At 29.9% G+C, this 17,701-nt stretch overlaps 2 protein-coding genes across 4 annotated transcripts; one reads left to right on the top strand and one right to left on the bottom strand.

Moving 5' to 3' along the window:
* Positions 1-5,524: 5,524 nt before the first annotated feature.
* LOC100159876 (U1 small nuclear ribonucleoprotein C) lies at positions 5,525-7,540 on the bottom strand. 2 transcript variants are annotated; one of them, XR_510619.3, is made up of 3 exons: positions 6,882-7,540; positions 5,726-5,815; positions 5,525-5,667 (listed from the first exon to the last, which is right to left on the bottom strand). XR_510619.3 is itself a non-coding variant. In NM_001293452.1 (2 exon segments), a coding segment is annotated over 1 exon segment (441 nt). In that variant the 5' UTR covers positions 7,331-7,540; the 3' UTR covers positions 5,525-5,815; positions 6,882-6,889.
* Positions 7,541-7,871: 331 nt separating this feature from the next.
* LOC100169460 (stomatin-like protein 2, mitochondrial) lies at positions 7,872-11,690 on the top strand. 2 transcript variants are annotated; one of them, XM_016803626.2, is made up of 10 exons: positions 7,931-7,947; positions 8,019-8,165; positions 9,084-9,194; positions 9,748-9,895; positions 9,959-10,079; positions 10,358-10,485; positions 10,565-10,720; positions 10,786-10,901; positions 11,081-11,209; positions 11,295-11,690. In XM_016803626.2, exons 2-10 carry the CDS (start codon positions 8,118-8,120, stop codon positions 11,364-11,366), a joined length of 1,029 nt encoding a protein of 342 aa, XP_016659115.1. In that variant the 5' UTR covers positions 7,931-7,947; positions 8,019-8,117; the 3' UTR covers positions 11,367-11,690. The 2 variants fall into 2 exon arrangements, with proteins under 2 accessions (XP_001944404.1, XP_016659115.1); XM_001944369.4 differs by having other exon boundaries at positions 7,872-8,165.
* Positions 11,691-17,701: the final 6,011 nt, after the last annotated feature.

The following is a 17,701-nucleotide window of genomic DNA, read 5'->3' as shown; positions in this document are numbered from 1 at the left end:
AAAAATTCACTGGACAGTTGATTTAATAGAAGTTTGTTTTACTCATGAGTGAGGCGCGGATTCCAATGCTAAGTACCTACATAATTTTTTGGGTGATCTTAGACAATGCTTTCGAGTACATAATTTTTTTCTTGAAACAGATACTTCAATGGGTGAAACTTTTTACTGGTTTTTCTAGCAGTTTAGTAATTTTAGTACCTGAAGGATTGACACCAAAATTAATATAGTTTATAAAGAATTCCTTAGCAAAAATTAATTATCAAGAAAATGTTAAAAATATAATTAATGTGTTAAAATCAAAGTTAAGCTTCAATTCCTTTTAAAGTTTAGTTCTTACATCATTACAGTAGGTACTACACAGAGTATTATATTGTAACGATACCACAATATTTAAGCATACAAATAGGGTGAGCAATGAGCATGTAAATAATCACCCTAAATAATATATATAAAAGTGCAATTCACCATGGTTTTTTTTTTTTATTATTTTGGGTGTTCGTTATAATATTTTAAGGACTAATTTATTATTTACCGCACACCAAAACAGCATTGGTAGGCAGAGTCAATAATTTAATTTAATAATTTAATTCGATAATATCGAAATCATATTAATAAAATATAAACAGCGTATAGTCAAATAGGATTTTGCCATTTAGGTGTCACAAATGTTATTACCAGTTATATATTAAACTTTACAAACAGTTTTTATAATAATACCTAGAGAGCCCATATTATCTTTACATATTATCTAGGCTCGCTGTTATTATCAGTGTAAAGTCATGAAATATATAATATATGTGTGCTTGACCGTAATGGCGGAGTTCCGCAAAGCACGATGATCTCCATGGCCATGCAGGTGTGACCTACACGGATGCGACCAAAAACTATAACCTCATCCCTTCAAGTCATCGTGACGTCGTATTAAATACACTGAAAATATTGTTTAAGTTTTATTTAACTATAAACTAACAATGATCATATTGTATTATGTGAGCTTACTCGACTTCGTATTAAATGTAAAATAATTGAAAAAAAACTTTTTTTTATTGGAAAAAGTCATATTATGTAGTCAAATAATAATTTATTATAAGAAGTAAATTATGTATACAAAAAAAGACCACTCCTAAGTATAAAACGGGTACAGAATATAATACAAATTAAAACGCCCGAAATCCTCGTTAAAATATTTTAATAAAATATCAATAACTACAATATGATGGTATTCGGAAAAATAAAAGCGCCCAAATCCTATTATTCCTATATAAAAATGCTGGCCGATATAAGAACCATGAACATACCGCTGGCTAGTAACAAAAATCTTGGTTTTTTTTCGATTGCAATTATTCTGTGTCTACACGTTGTATCCGCACAAAGTTAAAACTTAAAAATGACTCCAATCAACCAATTTTTTTTCAACATCGAAGAACAAATCAACGAAATAGTACGAAACGTATTTGGGAATTTTATCGAATCCGGTGTAATGGATAGCTGAATCACATCATCGACGTGATTTCCAACTCAGATGAAAACGACCTGCAGGAAGCTGAAATCGACAACGTCGTCGAAAAAGTAGTCGAATCATGTTGGTTGTTTGCGGTGATGCGTCGTCGATAGGGTCGCGGCCAGTCGAATCCATTGCGACTTCTGAGGACGGACCGCTGGACGACGCGGTGCAGGACGTGGATGAAGAGGACATGCCGGCTAAGGGAGCTGAAGTGTTCAATATTTTCGGTGAGTTAGTTGGCTGGCTTGATCCGGCAGCATCGCGATCCGTACAACGCGCTCCGTTCCGTCGGAACCCATTTTCGGCAGCGTGGTGATGCGTCAAACTCGTTGTCCGCGGATTGTGCCGAGGTGAAAGCATCCACTGCAACTCCCGAAGTTCAAATACTCCTTAGCCGAAGACATCGGACTTGATGACAACAGCGACGTGAAGCCATAAATGTTAATGACGGAGGATACGTGGAAGAGTACGGACGGTGCCCGGCATAGGTATGTCCGAACACCCGTGGGAATAGCGCTCGACTGCCGATGACGCGGGAGACCTTCTGGCGACGACACGGCGGGTAGCTGTACCAGCGCGGGCAACGATTCCAACGACAATGGCACGACTCGTTATGCGACAGCATCGGCGGAGGATTTGGCTCGGGGCAAGTGGTCTAGAGACTATGTGGTAGGAACACGGATGACTCAACGGCACCGGACCCACGGAGATACTCAAACGTTTCAGTGTCCGGCGGCGGTCATTGGACGAATACGTGGCCAAAGGGCTAAAACTACAGAGATTTCTATTATAGAGTTACCGCTGACTATTGCCTTTTCACCGCTCTGTAATCCCATAACGGCCGCTTGCCGCAGATTCCCCAACACTGAATCTAGTTTATTCACTCGTTACGTGACTATTGAGTCTCCGCCGTACGCGCTCGTCGTGGCCACTAGCCGCCGCTCATGGCCTTCGAACGTCGCGGTCCGTCCCGCTGTACATCATGGTCGTCATTACGCGGCCTCGAACTCGATCGTCCGTGAGAGAACGACACAGAGGTGACCAGTGGCACTACAAATGCATACTGCACCTACTTCACCATATTATCCTATCCACCCCTCCTGGTTTATCGTGTCTCCTTTCGATGCGTAATTTTTTCAATTTGTTTCCACTTTTTATTGTACGAACATAATATTTCGTTTAATTTTTTATTCAATTTTTGTATTTGACCCTGTACATATTTAAAAAAAAGGTTATAATAACCACTTTGCAGCGCTTCTTTCTGCAACGCCTAACATTTTTCTGAATTTTTCAAAATGTTTTGTTTTTCTATTTGAACCTGTACGTATTCAAATATAATTTACCTACTTATAAAATGTTTATAATAGCCACTTTCCTCTTATTTTTTCAACAACAAATTTTTTTTTCAAAATTTTTAGTTCACAATTTTGTATTTCAACAACCTATTCAAAATAATTATGTATTTATAAAATGTATTAAAATTTTTATTATAACTGAGCCACTTATGGTACTGCTTTATTTGTATCATCAAATTTAATTTTTGTGACCTTCGTTGAACCACTTGAACCCTTAGAGTGTCTTAACCACTCCCTAAAAACGTACCTGCACCGATTTTTTATATTTATTGACTTATAGTAAGTGATAATATTATCCTAACCTAAGCAAATCTTGTAACAGGTATAATCAGTAGGTACTATTTATTATAGTCAGGAATCAATGTATTGTCTCCATGTGAGGTTTGACAGTACAATAATTATAAACTATTAAAATATTATAGGCTTAACCGCAAAGGTTAAATCATCCAAAAATATACAGGGGTGGGAGGCTTTAAATTTTTTTCTTTTTTACCATTTAAAGGTCAATTTTTCATTCTTTATTACCTTTTTCGATATTTTTCTAAATCCCATTTATTAAAAACTTTTTATTCATATTTCATGAATTATTTTTTAATTTTTGTCATACATTTTCGTTAATTGTTAAAAATAATTAAAAATACCTATAGTTTTTTTTCTTAATAAAACTTGACAAATTTTTATACGTTTTATATTTTGAACTCATTTTTCAGGATCTATGTACCTATAGTGAATTTGAAAGTGAATTTATTGAGATTTAAAATGCATAATTCATAGGTTTATCACTGCATTAAATCCACAGCCATAATCATTACAATTTATGTAAATCAATTTGTGTTTTTTAAGTTAAGTTATAATTTAATATATAATATAGGAAGTAATCATCATGGTCTTAAGAGCAAAGAAAAAATTTGTATCAGGTATAGAAAATTTAGTGAAATAAAACAAAATACATATTATAACATTTGATTCTCAAAAATATTTAGTTAAACATTTTGTTAATTGTAAATTCGTCATATGAAAGTTTCACTGTAATAATACTAGAAACATGAAATTACAGTGAACACTTATTAAGGAATAAGGACTACCTATATCTCTTTCTATGTGAAAAATTGATATGTTCGATAGTTTATCTTGACCCACGATCAACGGCATCCGCAGGAATTTGCCAAGGGGAGGGCAAATGTTTTCCTTTTTTTGTCTCACCATCCTATTATTAATTATAAAGTATATTTGTGACATACTGACATGTTTTTTTTCATATAGACAAGGAATGTAAAAATATTTATGAACTATCCGTAGATAGTTAGTTAAAACTTAATCTTACAGCATTAATTTTAATTAATTGTTATCTAATTTTAAATAATCAAATACATTTTTTTTTATACATTAAATATTTAAATTTTGCCGTTGATATAATAATTTTAAGTAGATAATTTATAAAATTAAATATTTCTAGCTTATTCAGTCGTTGATATCTCAAACTTGAAAAGTTTAAGCTATTGTAGGTATGCCATCTATGAACATTTAATTGTATTATCAAAAAAGTAAAAACTTGGTTGACACTGTAGTATTGCACTTGGTCCCACCACTACATCTCATAGTCTATAAAAACAATGTTCTTAGTTCTGACGTTTATACTTGAGTGTAATAAAAGTTTACTTGCGATATTTTATATTACAAAGGTAATAATTTAGGTTGGGATTACCATGCACTTTGCATTGTTTTCCAAATCTATCTACGCAATACTCATTTTATAACATACCTACATTAAATTTTTTGACAATTTAAAATTTTAAGGTCATTTATTGGATTTCAAGATTTTTGGAGCATAAAGTTTTATCCAGGGATGGAAAACGTTTTTAAAAAACGTTATTAAACGGAAAAAAACAAAAGACGAAAACAATTAACAAAACGAAAACGAAAAAAAAACAAAAAACAAAAATAATTAATAAAACAAAAACAAAAAACAACTGAAAAACGATAACAAAAAATCCCAAAAGCCGAAAAAAATTAATAACGAAATCAAAAACGAAAACGAAAATAAATTATAGTATTATACATTATTAAATTATTTATACCACGAAAAAAAAAAATTTCACTTGTCTTTACTTTTTAATGTTTAACTTTAAAAACATTTTAATTTGAAATCAAACATTTTTAATTTTCTAATTTTTAATAAATTATAATTTTGATTTAAAATTTAAATATTAACTATTATAAGATTTAAAAATAATTAATTTTAATTTTTAACTTTTAAGTGTATTTCTATATAGTGCGTTACTATTATAACTTAGTTGAAGGTTATAAGTTAAAAGAATATTATATATTCTGTAAATAATATATATTCTTTTTGATTAACGTTTTTAAAAAAGTTATTTATCAAGATTTTTAATTATTATTTAAGATTATCACAAGATTCAGGGTGCTAAGCGTCCTTAGTGCCCCTGAGATTTACGCCAATACATAACTGCACAATTATTTTTTGTCGTTCCATTTATTATAAATACTTTTTGTTAATTTTGAGATGGTTAGATCAAAAAATTCAACAAAACAGTAAAAAGTGAATTTAACATTTTTTTTTTTAAATTATAAAATACTAAAAACTAATATAGCCATGTAGGTACCAGTATTGCAATTACAAATAATTTATAATTAATACGAAACATTATAAGAAATTTAATATATTTGGTACTAAAACAAATATACATTAAGAAATAATATTTTACGCAAACAGCCATAAGATAGGCAATAATCAAACCTTGAACATCCAAGTTGAAGATGTCTACTTGACTACTTGAAGTCCATAATCTACACATAATACATATTTTAGTATGAATACAGTTATTAATTAATATTAAATACCTACTTAACATTTTATTATGTAGGTATTGATGAAAATATACATTATTTATAATTTAATGATAGTCTTGTTATGCGAACCAACAAGTTTGTGTATCTGAAATAAAATAAATTGTTCATTGCCATTAATTTGAATTATTGATTGTGACCTACCAACTAATTAATCAATTAACCTCATGCATGATGATTATTGATACCCACAAAGATATCTAAAACAGACCAAGCCTAGAGATCTACTAAATTAATCTATTATGTATTGGATTAAATATTAATACACTACAACTGAGTTCTTTCCCAATTCTATTATTCCGGTAATTTATTTAGAGTTTACATATTGTGGTCAAAATATCTAATGGTACATATTATGTTTAGATATTAATTGATAACTTTTAATGGTAAAAAATATATATTAGACCAAAACCTTCCGTAGGACTTTTTGATTTTTTTTTTTAAAACTCATATTTCAAATCTAATAGGTCATATAGGTATGGTAGAATCCGTTTGATTGGGGCACCGCATAAAGAGGACAACCGTTTAATCGGAACAAATTGGCAAATGTATTTGGTTTATAGGGACAGTCGGATAATGGGGAGAAATGAATCACCACACTCTTTGTGTCCCAATTAAGCGGTTCATAGTATTTATATTTATAATTATGGAAATTAATTTTTTTGGTAAGTATTAAATAATATTTAATTAAGTATATTATGTTGACCTAAATGAATAAGTTCTTCATTGAAAAGATATTAGAGAACAATTTAAAATAAATCCTTATAAATATTTTTCTTTGGAATCTTTAGATCTTTGCATATTTTAACATACTTTACTCATTATAAATTATAATGCACATTCTTTGTTTTGAAGCACACAATAATTAGTGAAGCGTGAGATTTGTTTTTAAAATAATATTTATTTATAGGTAGACATAACATGAGTTTAAAATTATAATATTTATGATAAAGGAAAACTAAATAGGTACAGAAAGAATTGATTTAAGGTATTGGAAATAATTGCTAAGTAATATAAAAACAACACCAGACATGTGTTAGTTATACTAGGCGTGTAATACAATATTTTATTCATGACATATATATATAAGAACAGTTTGGTATATAATTCATAAGATTTAGTATCAGTTTTGTTGAGAATGAACCAACGCTTACTTATTTAATTATTGCGCTTGGACATTAGGAGGTGGATTGCTCATCATAGGCGGTCTCATATTGGGTGGCATCGGTGGCATCATTGGTGGCGGTGCACCCATCGGCATCTGTCCCATGGGTGGTCTCATCATTGGCGGCATGGACATCATTGGCGGGGCACCCATGGGCATCTGTCCCGGCGGCATGATCGAACCCGGTGGCATAGACATTTGTGGTGCCGATTGGCCCATGTTCGGTGGCGGTATACACACTCCCTTCATGCCGATCTTGCCAGCTTTGTATGCAGCCGTTGTGGCGTCAATCAGGTTCTGTGCCTGTTCCTCCATCCACTTCTGATAGTAAAATTTGACGTTATCCTTGTGCTTGCGGCCCTGGCAGTGAGTCTTCCTCACCGATGGCGAATCGTGCGTCAGGTACGTATCGCAATAATCACAATAGTATTTCGGCATGGCTGTGCGGTACGCCACCAACAAAAACAGAACAATGTTATTGCGGTTGTTTTCGTTAATCGTTACTATAAACGACAGTACGATTTTATAATAAACAGAACTATATAATAAGAAATTGAGAACGAAAAAGAACAATATTATGTATTTATGTCAATATTACGAATTTTTGTTTATCGCTTTTATCCGTGGAGTGTGTACCGCGTCGCCGATGATAACTATCACGTTTACCACTATGGCCAACTGGCGGAACAATGTGAACCGCGTCAAACAATATAAATTTTTATAATTTTTTGAATACTGTTACGTTAAAGTTACGTGATATTAAATTATTTTATAAGTATGTTTTTTCATGACGTGTTGATGAATATTCAATGTTTTGATTTACAAAAATAAGTAGTAGTAGTAAACATAAACTGTTCTAAGGTAATATTATGATCTTAAATCATGATTTTGATACTCTATGTTACTAACACTGACCATACCGATAACATAACACCACGGATATAGATACTATATCCGTGCATAACACAGAATATAATGCGGCTTTTTAATTTATTTTTATCAATAGTTATTATTTTGTTTCCCCATTCGATTTGGGCATTCCACAAGATAACTTTGTAAGATAGCATAACTAATAACTATTTACTATTTAGTATTTACTAAATACAAATTCGGTTTCATTTCACAGTTCGCACGTTATTAATAATTATTTCGATCAGCAGTCAACGCTCATTATTTATCTCGACTATAATAGTTGACTGCAATTATTTTCAAATAACCTGAAATCATGTTCGTTTGTAAACTAAATCCCATGCGATTCACAACTATTGCAAAGGTAACAATTAGTAGTACAATATGATATATTTTATCGTTTTTACGTTTATTCAAACAATTTTAATTGTTGTTTAACCATAAAATATTAAGTTTTTGTCATAGGCGAGTCAAGTATAGCTAAATTCAATCTGATCACCCACCCTCTAGCCATGGTCACACAAGAAAAAAATTATAGACATTTTCACTACAAAATTTTAAGTGACCCTTTTGTTAGTTACTGGAAAATGTAAAAAATCAGTTTTCATTATTTCACTCATACAAAATTCATCAATATTGATTTAAATTTTTCCAAATATAATCTAATAAAACAATTCATTCAAAAACGTTTAAAATATAATATATAATATTAAAAATTGTCAATTAACATAAATAGGTATTTATTTATTATTATAAATTATTCATGGTAAATCGACTTTAGGGCTATTAGTTTATGAGATATAAATATTAAAATTTAGATGAGTGGAGTAGTGGACATACATTTTGCGGGGTAACCCTGTACCACTCAAATCCGCTCGTCTAAACTTTAAATACTTATAACACATAGACTACTCGTACTAAATTCGATTTTTATGTATCAAAACACTAAGAAAAATATTCTACTTTGGAATATGAAATTAAAAATTTGTTGTCAAAAAAAATTTAAACAAAGTTGTTTTGAAAACGACTTGAATCTATGTAAAAAAATATTTTCAAAAACAATTACACTTTTTGAAATAATGAGTGTTCATTTTTAAATAAATCACCCTGTATAGTCCATGTCTTCATAAGGTACCAACCCACCCACGTATAAAAAAATCTCACAGGTAGGGCTAAAGCCCAAACAGCCCTACCCGTGCGCACGGCTATGGTTTTTGTATACTATATTGATTATTGATATAACTTGGAACTACCTACTTCATGGTTTTGTTTTTATTTACAGCATCAAAGACTGTTATCGAGAGAACCATCTATCCTGTCATCAATTGCATTGGCAAGATTTAAAAGTAGTAATCCATTCAACACTGGAATTCTATTTGTTCCACAACAAGAGGCTAGACTACATATTAATATAATAATAATTTAAACATTCATAAATATACAGCTATAATTTTTTTTCTTTAACCTATTCATAGTAAGGTTACTATAAAATTTAATATTTTCATCAAGGAAAACTGAGTACAAAAAAATAAAATTGTGTTTATGAATTATTGAGAATAATTGTTTTCTAGTAACTAGTCTGGATTCTGTTCTTTTATTATTAAATATCTAATCTATTTTATTAACGACTTAGGTACCTACCTGACATTAATACTAAGATAGTTTTAGCGTATATATAATTAGTTACAAAAATTGTGAACAGTTGAACTATATTCGAACATACACATATTAACTTAAACCAACAAATTTGGATCTTGTAAGAATATTTTAAAAGTCCTAAACCAATAATAATTTATTTTCTGGAACGAGTAGCAACCATAATTTATACTAATTAAATATATTTTATAAGTATATATATTTTGATACTGAAGTAGGTACCCCTTTACATTTTATTCTTAAACTTTTTTGTGTAATATTTTATATAATAACATAATACTTTGTTATAGGCATGGATTGTTGAACGAATGGGTAAATTTAATCGAATTTTAGAACCAGGCTTAAACTTTTTGATACCTTTCTTAGATCGCATTGGTTATGTTCAGAGTTTAAAGGAATTAGCCATTGATATTCCTAAACAAACTGCTGTAACTTTAGGTCAGAATATAGTTAAATCTTTTAATTAATTTAAAAATATTTATTTTACAATTTATATTTCAGATAATGTAACACTTAATATTGATGGTGTATTATATTTAAGAGTCAATGATCCTTATTTAGCAAGTTATGGAGTTGAAGATCCAGAGTTTGCAATTACTCAATTGGCTCAAACCACAATGAGGTAACAAAATTGATAAATCTAAATTGAATCAGTTTATTATGTCATATTAATGAAAATTATATTAGACTTGATCTAGTTTATCTTGAGATGACCACCCGTAACAATTTTTTCAAATAAAATATGTTTGTAGTAAAAAATAGAAAACAAATTAAAATATTTGGTTATTTGACCATGTTTAAATGTAGTATACCAGCACAAGTCTTTATTTAAATGTTTTTTTATTGTTATTTTTAAATTTTACTCAATTTTTTTTTAAAACTTATATTTTTATGTGATAGATCAGAATTAGGAAAAATATCTTTAGACAAAGTTTTTCGAGAACGAGAAAATTTAAACTTTGCAATTGTTGAAAGCCTTAATAAAGCAAGTGCATCATGGGGACTAGTATGTTTCCGTTATGAAATTCGTAAGATTTTTATGTTCTCAATCTTATTTTATTTTTTTTATAATTATTATACGTAAATTATTGTTTTTATTTAATTTAGGTGATATAAAACTTCCTAATAGAGTACAAGAAGCTATGCAGATGCAAGTGGAAGCTGAGAGGAAAAAACGTGCAGCTATTCTAGATTCTGAAGGTATTCGTGAAGCTGACATAAATGTAGCTGAGGGGAAAAGACAATCAACAATTTTAGCTTCAGGTAACTTATTAGAATCTGTAGGTTCTTAGTGGGTATTAAATCTTTTTTTAAAACATTAATTTTAGAGGCTGACCAACAAGAGCAAATTAACAGAGCGCAAGGAGAAGCCAATGCTTTATTAGCAGTAGCTGAAGCCAAAGCCAAAGGAATACGATTGATAGCTGATGCTCTTAAACAAACAGTTAAGTTTAAGTACCCCTAATGTTTTATTTTATAAACTCTTTAATAATAAATTACATATAAGTAAAATAGTATTTACAACCAATACTAATTAAGATGAAAAAAAAATTACTATATAATAATCACTAAACAGTAGACTATTATTTTCTGTAGATTCTAAAAGATTTTTTTTCATTTTAGGATGGTTATAATGCTGCATCCCTTAAAGTAGCTGAATCATACGTAGAAGCTTTTGGAAAATTAGCTAAATCTACAAATACTGTTATTATCCCTAGCAACACTTCAGATGTTTCATCGATGGTGACACAGGTAAATTATGTTTACTATATTTGAATAATTACATGATTGTCAAGTATAGTTTAATTAGAACAAAGTGTTGTTTTGTATAATATAGGCCATGTCCATTTACAAAACGCTAACAAGTAAATCTAAACAGTCAAGAAGATTGAGCGAGGAAGACAAATAATCCATTGTCAATGAACTGAATGCACATTAAATTAGTGTATAATTTTATTTCATCATATGAAAATTGAGGGGTTAAAACGGTGGTTACTAAAACTCATTATTTTTAAGTTTTTAATAATTATTAAACCTCATTAACTGTATATTATAAACATGTGTTTTTTACAAAAATATTTTTAAATCTTATTTCATTAATTTAAAAACTGTAAAAGGTCATAAAAGCTACAGCTTTATTTTCATGGTATCTGTGTATCTAGATGAAATAATAAACTGCAGTGTAACTACTACCAACGGTGTATTACATTGCACAACTTATTGAAACCTTTCATTTTCGGGATTTTTTTTTATATTATCTTATGGGTCTTTCTTAGTGTTCAAAAATATTTAATATATAATTATTTGATAAGTATTTACTTTTATTTGCTATTTAAACAAAGAAATATTTATTGTTATTGATTGAATGGGCTATAGTTATACCACCAATATAGAAAATAAGTGTTCAGTAAGAAGAGTTTTTTTATTAACTGCCTTCTTTGAAGCAAATAAAGTTAACTGTAGATGAGTGGTTTAAAATTTCGACACATATATCATACCCAAATTATAAAGCTTCATCGAGATAACTTATTGAGTCATATATTATACAGTTAATAATTATTATATTGATTTTTAAATAATTATAAAATAGTAAGCTTTTTAATTCTATTAGGTGGTCATATCCACATCCAGTATATAGTAAGTGTCTATTAAATAATATTTTCTATTCAACAATATGTTTCATAAATCAAATGGTATAAATAGTAAACTTTTTGTTTGTATTAGTAATTTATACAAAATGTAATAAATTACGTTAAAATGGTTTTAGATCTATGTATGCTTGTTTTCTTAATAATAGTGTGCGGTTTTTTATTGGTATCAAATTAGTGGGTGATCGAGTAGCAATACATAAATTCCCCACCAGAAAAAAAATCCGATGTCCACGGGACTACCTCCGTGTACAGCATACTAATTATACATTTGTCTAAATATTATATTATATGTATAGCCATAGGCGTGTCCACGGGGGGTGCAGGGTATGCATCTGCACCCCCTGCGATTTCAAGTGGCAGGAACTAAGATATTCTTTAGTATATCAATATCTTAATTCATGGTTGGGAACCACCACAGGCTCATTGGATTTAAAATTTTAGATATCGGTAAATAACCACTTTATTCAGACTTGATATTATTATTTATTTGATAAGCGATAACAGCAAAATCAAAAGTGGCTCAAATGCACATTGTTATCGTCACTGCCTTAATCTTATTTTATTAGACTCATTGGGACATAAAAATCGTGTAGTTTTTGATTTTTTGGGTGTATTCAAATGATATTTAGTTTTGTAGAGGGAAGTCCAATTCGACATTATGTATTAGAAAAATATCTCAACAAACAAATAATAAATTAAAAACATTAAAATTGTTATCGACAACCAGATGGGCGTGCAGATCAGAAGCTATTAAAGCAGTTGATCATAATTATGAATCTTTAGTACAGTGTCTTTCAGAAATATTAAAGACTACAAAATTAGCTGATGTGAGATTAAAAGCAAATGGACTTATCCACAATCTAAAAAGTTTCAATTTTATACTTGCTTTAACTGTTTTACAACCTATTCTGATTCAAATTTGCATAGTTAGCGCAAAGTTGCAATCACCAGACCTAGACCTCTTAGCTGCAGTATCAATTGTTGAAGCACTAAAGAAAACATTAACTGACTTATGAACTGATGAAGATAACTATTCAACATTATTTGAAAAAGTTTTGGACATTTGTAGTTCACAAAAAATAGAGATACCAAATGTAAAACAAAGAAAAGTGTTTAGTCAAATTGACAGCAACAATACTCAACATTTTACCTCTGACAAAAAAACTGAAATGAAATGTTTTGTGTGCTACACAGTTTTAGATGACCTTTTAAACGGATTAGAAGAACGTTTTAGTCAAGAAACACTTTTATTAATAAGTGCAATTGGACGTTTATTACAGTTTAACCTACACAAACATGACTTAACTACTTTACTTTCCAATAGGTTTAACTTAAATGACAGCGAACTTGAAGCATAACTGAGGTTGTTAAAATCGTTACCAGAATTTGAAATTGGTAAAATTAGCAAAACTATTTATCAGTGGTTAAATAATCTGTCCACTTACAATTTATGTAATAGTTTTCAAAATATTTACAAGGTATTAACTCTTTTTGTAACAATGCCAGTCACAAGTTGCTCTTGTGAGAGATCTTTTTCAAAATTAAGTCTGGTAGAAACAAAGCTGAGAAGTTGTATGACGCAAGATCGATTGGAGTCAATGATGTTAGTATTTGTTGAACAGAAATTGGCATCTGAATTAGATCCAGAAGACATAATTGAAGAGTTCAAACATCTTAACAATACACAATAGCGACTAGAACTTTAATTATTTTAAAATTTTGTAACTGACACATATATATATTATATTATTATATAGGTAATATTATATTTATTATTTATACATGATTTTATATTAATTGTTTACCTACTAACATCATCCATTATATGCAATCTGAAATAGGGACAACATTTTTTTTTCATATTAGTTATAATAATGACGAATTTTAAAATAACAAAAATTTTTCAAAAAAGGGGAGGCTAAGGGGCTTTAGCTAGGTTGCACCCTCTGCGTCAAAGGTCTGGACACTCCTATGTGTAATGTGTATAGCCGAGTGTCGGAGTGTAAAACAAAAATAAAATATCAATTGAGTTCTTTCAAACTTTTCAATCCCTTCTGTTGGTCGCGCTGACATTTTTCCCACACGACCTTTCATCGGCACACTGCGATATACTTAAGCGACTGTATATATATATAAAACGTACGAAATCCTATTTTATTAAACACCCCCGAACGATTGGAACACCGATGCTTGTGCCAACACATGCTTACGTATATTATAGTTTGTGTAGGTACGGAAACTTCTGTAAATCTCCGCCTGACTTGTAATAAATAATTATTACAACCTCTGACCTTGGACGCGTACAAATGTGCAGTAATCGAAATATACGCCCCTTTATACGGTGTCTCGTATACAGTCCTGTAAAGAATACTTTTAAAAAGTACTTGAGTAAATACTCAAATACATTTTTTTTTAAGTATTTAAGATACTACTCAAATACTCTGAAAAAGTATTTGGAATACTTTTCAAATACTTTTGGTTTTTAAAGTGGGTTTCTAACTATCGTACAAACACATAGGTAGTAGGTTATCTAATAGTTAGCTAATAGCATTGATTATAAATACTATATATAGTATTACTAATAACTAGCATTTATAATCAATGCTAATAGTTTAAACTTTTAAAGGGAATATTGTTATTCAATAACTATTTTCAGAAATCTGGTTTTCACAAACCTTCAGGCTTCAGCTAACACAGAAATACAGAATACTAAATAAAACTATTATCCTATTATTTTAGTTGACAAAAATATTTTTCCAACCAATTATTTCGAATAAAAATAAAATGTTCGATATAAAAAACCAAAGCATTCAATACCAAAAAGTATTTAAAAAGTTATTCAATACTTGAAAAAGTATTTGAATACTTCTACTTAAATACTTTACAGGACTGCTCGTATATTATAGGTGCTGACAACGGGTTACGGGTATATATGATATATGTTATTTATATTTATGATATATATACCTAGTATAAAGCTACCTGTTCACTTTTTTTACAGTAGGTACTCGTGACCATCTTTGCGGATGGAAATTTGTCTTTAACTGTTTAAGAACATTTTCAGTTTCCAATTTTCTGATTCATGTAAATTACAGCTGCAGAGCATAGTATCATTTATTATAGGTACACATTACAATTTACATTGTTATATTAAACAGGTGCCGAAGAGCCGACGATGGTACAGACGTACAGTGCATGAAATACGTGAGGCAAACCTACACTAATTTGGTAAAAAAAACGACAATGGAGGACACGAATACACGCTAAATGGTTTCCGAATCCTGGCCGGACACAATAGTACCGGAGAGGTTGGTGGGAGGGTATGGGAGCTTGAAAATCTTTTAAACTCTATAATATACATTCACTGATCTATCATATCAATAGAACCACAACAACAAAATAACCGCCTGAGTGCCTGATGAATTTCTTCGTCTGGCGGCTGGCGCCCAAAATGAACGACGTGGACGTCTGTGTCTCGGACTTTCTGGTTTCCGTACATCGCTGGTGACCTGCAAACATTTAGATTTGGTGTTGATCGCCACCCAATCTCTGTCGCTTTGGTTGAGGAATTTGTACCCATCACGGCCATGTTAGGCATAGATACATATTTTATATCTAAATATTAAACAACTTAACTAATATCTAACAATTCTAAATACCTAGTGTATTAAATTATTTTTATTTTTAATATTAAATATAAATTATAATATACATTTTAAACCTTTAAATGATTGTATAACAGTTTTACAGACAAAACTTATCATTTGGACAACCTACTTATTTATTCTGAAAGTTATTTTTTTTTCTATACCCATAGGTTTAGACTTTAGATCATATATTAATTATTAAAATCATGCAAAAACATGTGCACATTTTAAAAAACTTCAAAATCCCTCAAAAATCTTTAAATGCAAAAAATGACTTTAAAATTAAAATTTTTAAAAATTACCTAAATATTCATAGCATACCTACAATAGTTTCAACTTTTCAAGTCTGTGGTATCAATGACTGAATAAGCTAAAAATATTTAATTTTCTAAATTACCTGAAATTATAAAATCAACGGTAACATTTTACTTATTAGAAAAAATGTATTTGATAATTTAAAAAAACATAACAATCAATTAAAATTAATGCTGTAAGATTAAGTTTTAACTAACTATCTACGTAGAATTCATAAACATTTTTACATTCCTTGTCTATATAAAAGAAAACATGTCACAAAAATACTTTATAACTAATAGGATGGTGAGACAAAAAATTTAAAAGAAATTATTTTGCCCTCCCCTTGATAAAATCCTGCGGACGCCCTTGGTGTGTGCTTAATACTATAAAAATTAAAAATGGTTAAGTGTTCAAGTAGCAAAATGTTGCTGTATTATTCAAGAGTGCAGTACATTACTGAATTTATTACTCACGCACAAAGCGTATCAAAAATAACTATGGTCATTTTGACTCAAAAGATAAAAACATTAATAATAATATAATTTATAGCAACAAGGAAAAAATTAAAATGTATTCTAGTACCTAGTACTCACCATTTGATATACGGTATGGTGGAGGTCTGGCCGGTTGGTTCCTCAGGGATATATCTGTCCTACAAAAATGGTAATAATTTCACACGCACAGGACACGGAAAATAAAACACAATATGACAATAACCTATGGAGATTAGCGCACACACAATATATTATAATAAAAAGTGGTAATTCGCAGTTACACAATATATAAACAAAAAATAATCCGGCAATTATAGCACCCGGTATTAATAATAATTATAATTTCACTAAAAGGTAGGTATACTAATTACCAGTGGCGGCTCTTGGTATGGTGCACACTGCACAGGAGCACGTGAACCACCCAAAAAAATTAAAAATAATTAGTTTCATATGGTAACATATAATTGATTATTATGCACATGGTCTGTAATAAAAAAAAGTTTTTGTAGTTTTTCATGTTGAGAAGTGTGTCTAATGTCTATGAACGATTAAATAATTCGGGCGGCCGTGTAAATATTAGCTACATGCCTCGACACGTCGGTTAGTAATATAATAATAATATGGTAGTTTGGATTTTAATGTGTGCACCGAACCTATTTTTATCATGTCGCGATGTCGCATCGTTCGTCGAAACGATAGCACTGTACATTATCCATTAATTGCGTTATTATTAGAGTTAGGATGTTGATGACTTTTGCATTTTTTCCCTTCGATTCTATACAATGCTATCCTAGCTAAAAATTTGTTTCATGCTCCCTTGATGCAGAATATTCTAATTTTATTTTGCATTTTTTTGCATTTTTAGCTATAAATACATTTTTTTGTTTTTTAATGTCATTTTTCAACATTTTGAAGTCATTTTTTCATCTTTTAGGACATTTTTTGTACTATTTGTTCAATGTGGGGCATTTTTCTCAAATTATAGATTTTAGGGCAAATGTTATACCCAAGTTTTGAAACGTTTGGACAAGTAGTAAAAGATAATTTTAATATCATTATTGTGTGGTTTTTGTTGTGATTACATTTATCGTGTTCCCAGACAGCATTTTTTAATGATAATATTATAATAGTATTATAATAACCTTATACTAATAA

The sequence above is a fragment of the Acyrthosiphon pisum genome, chromosome A1 (genome assembly GCF_005508785.2).
Source record: "Acyrthosiphon pisum isolate AL4f chromosome A1, pea_aphid_22Mar2018_4r6ur, whole genome shotgun sequence".
NCBI classification, from domain to species: domain Eukaryota; kingdom Metazoa; phylum Arthropoda; class Insecta; order Hemiptera; family Aphididae; genus Acyrthosiphon; species Acyrthosiphon pisum.
This window is presented reverse-complemented; position numbering and strand designations above follow the sequence as displayed.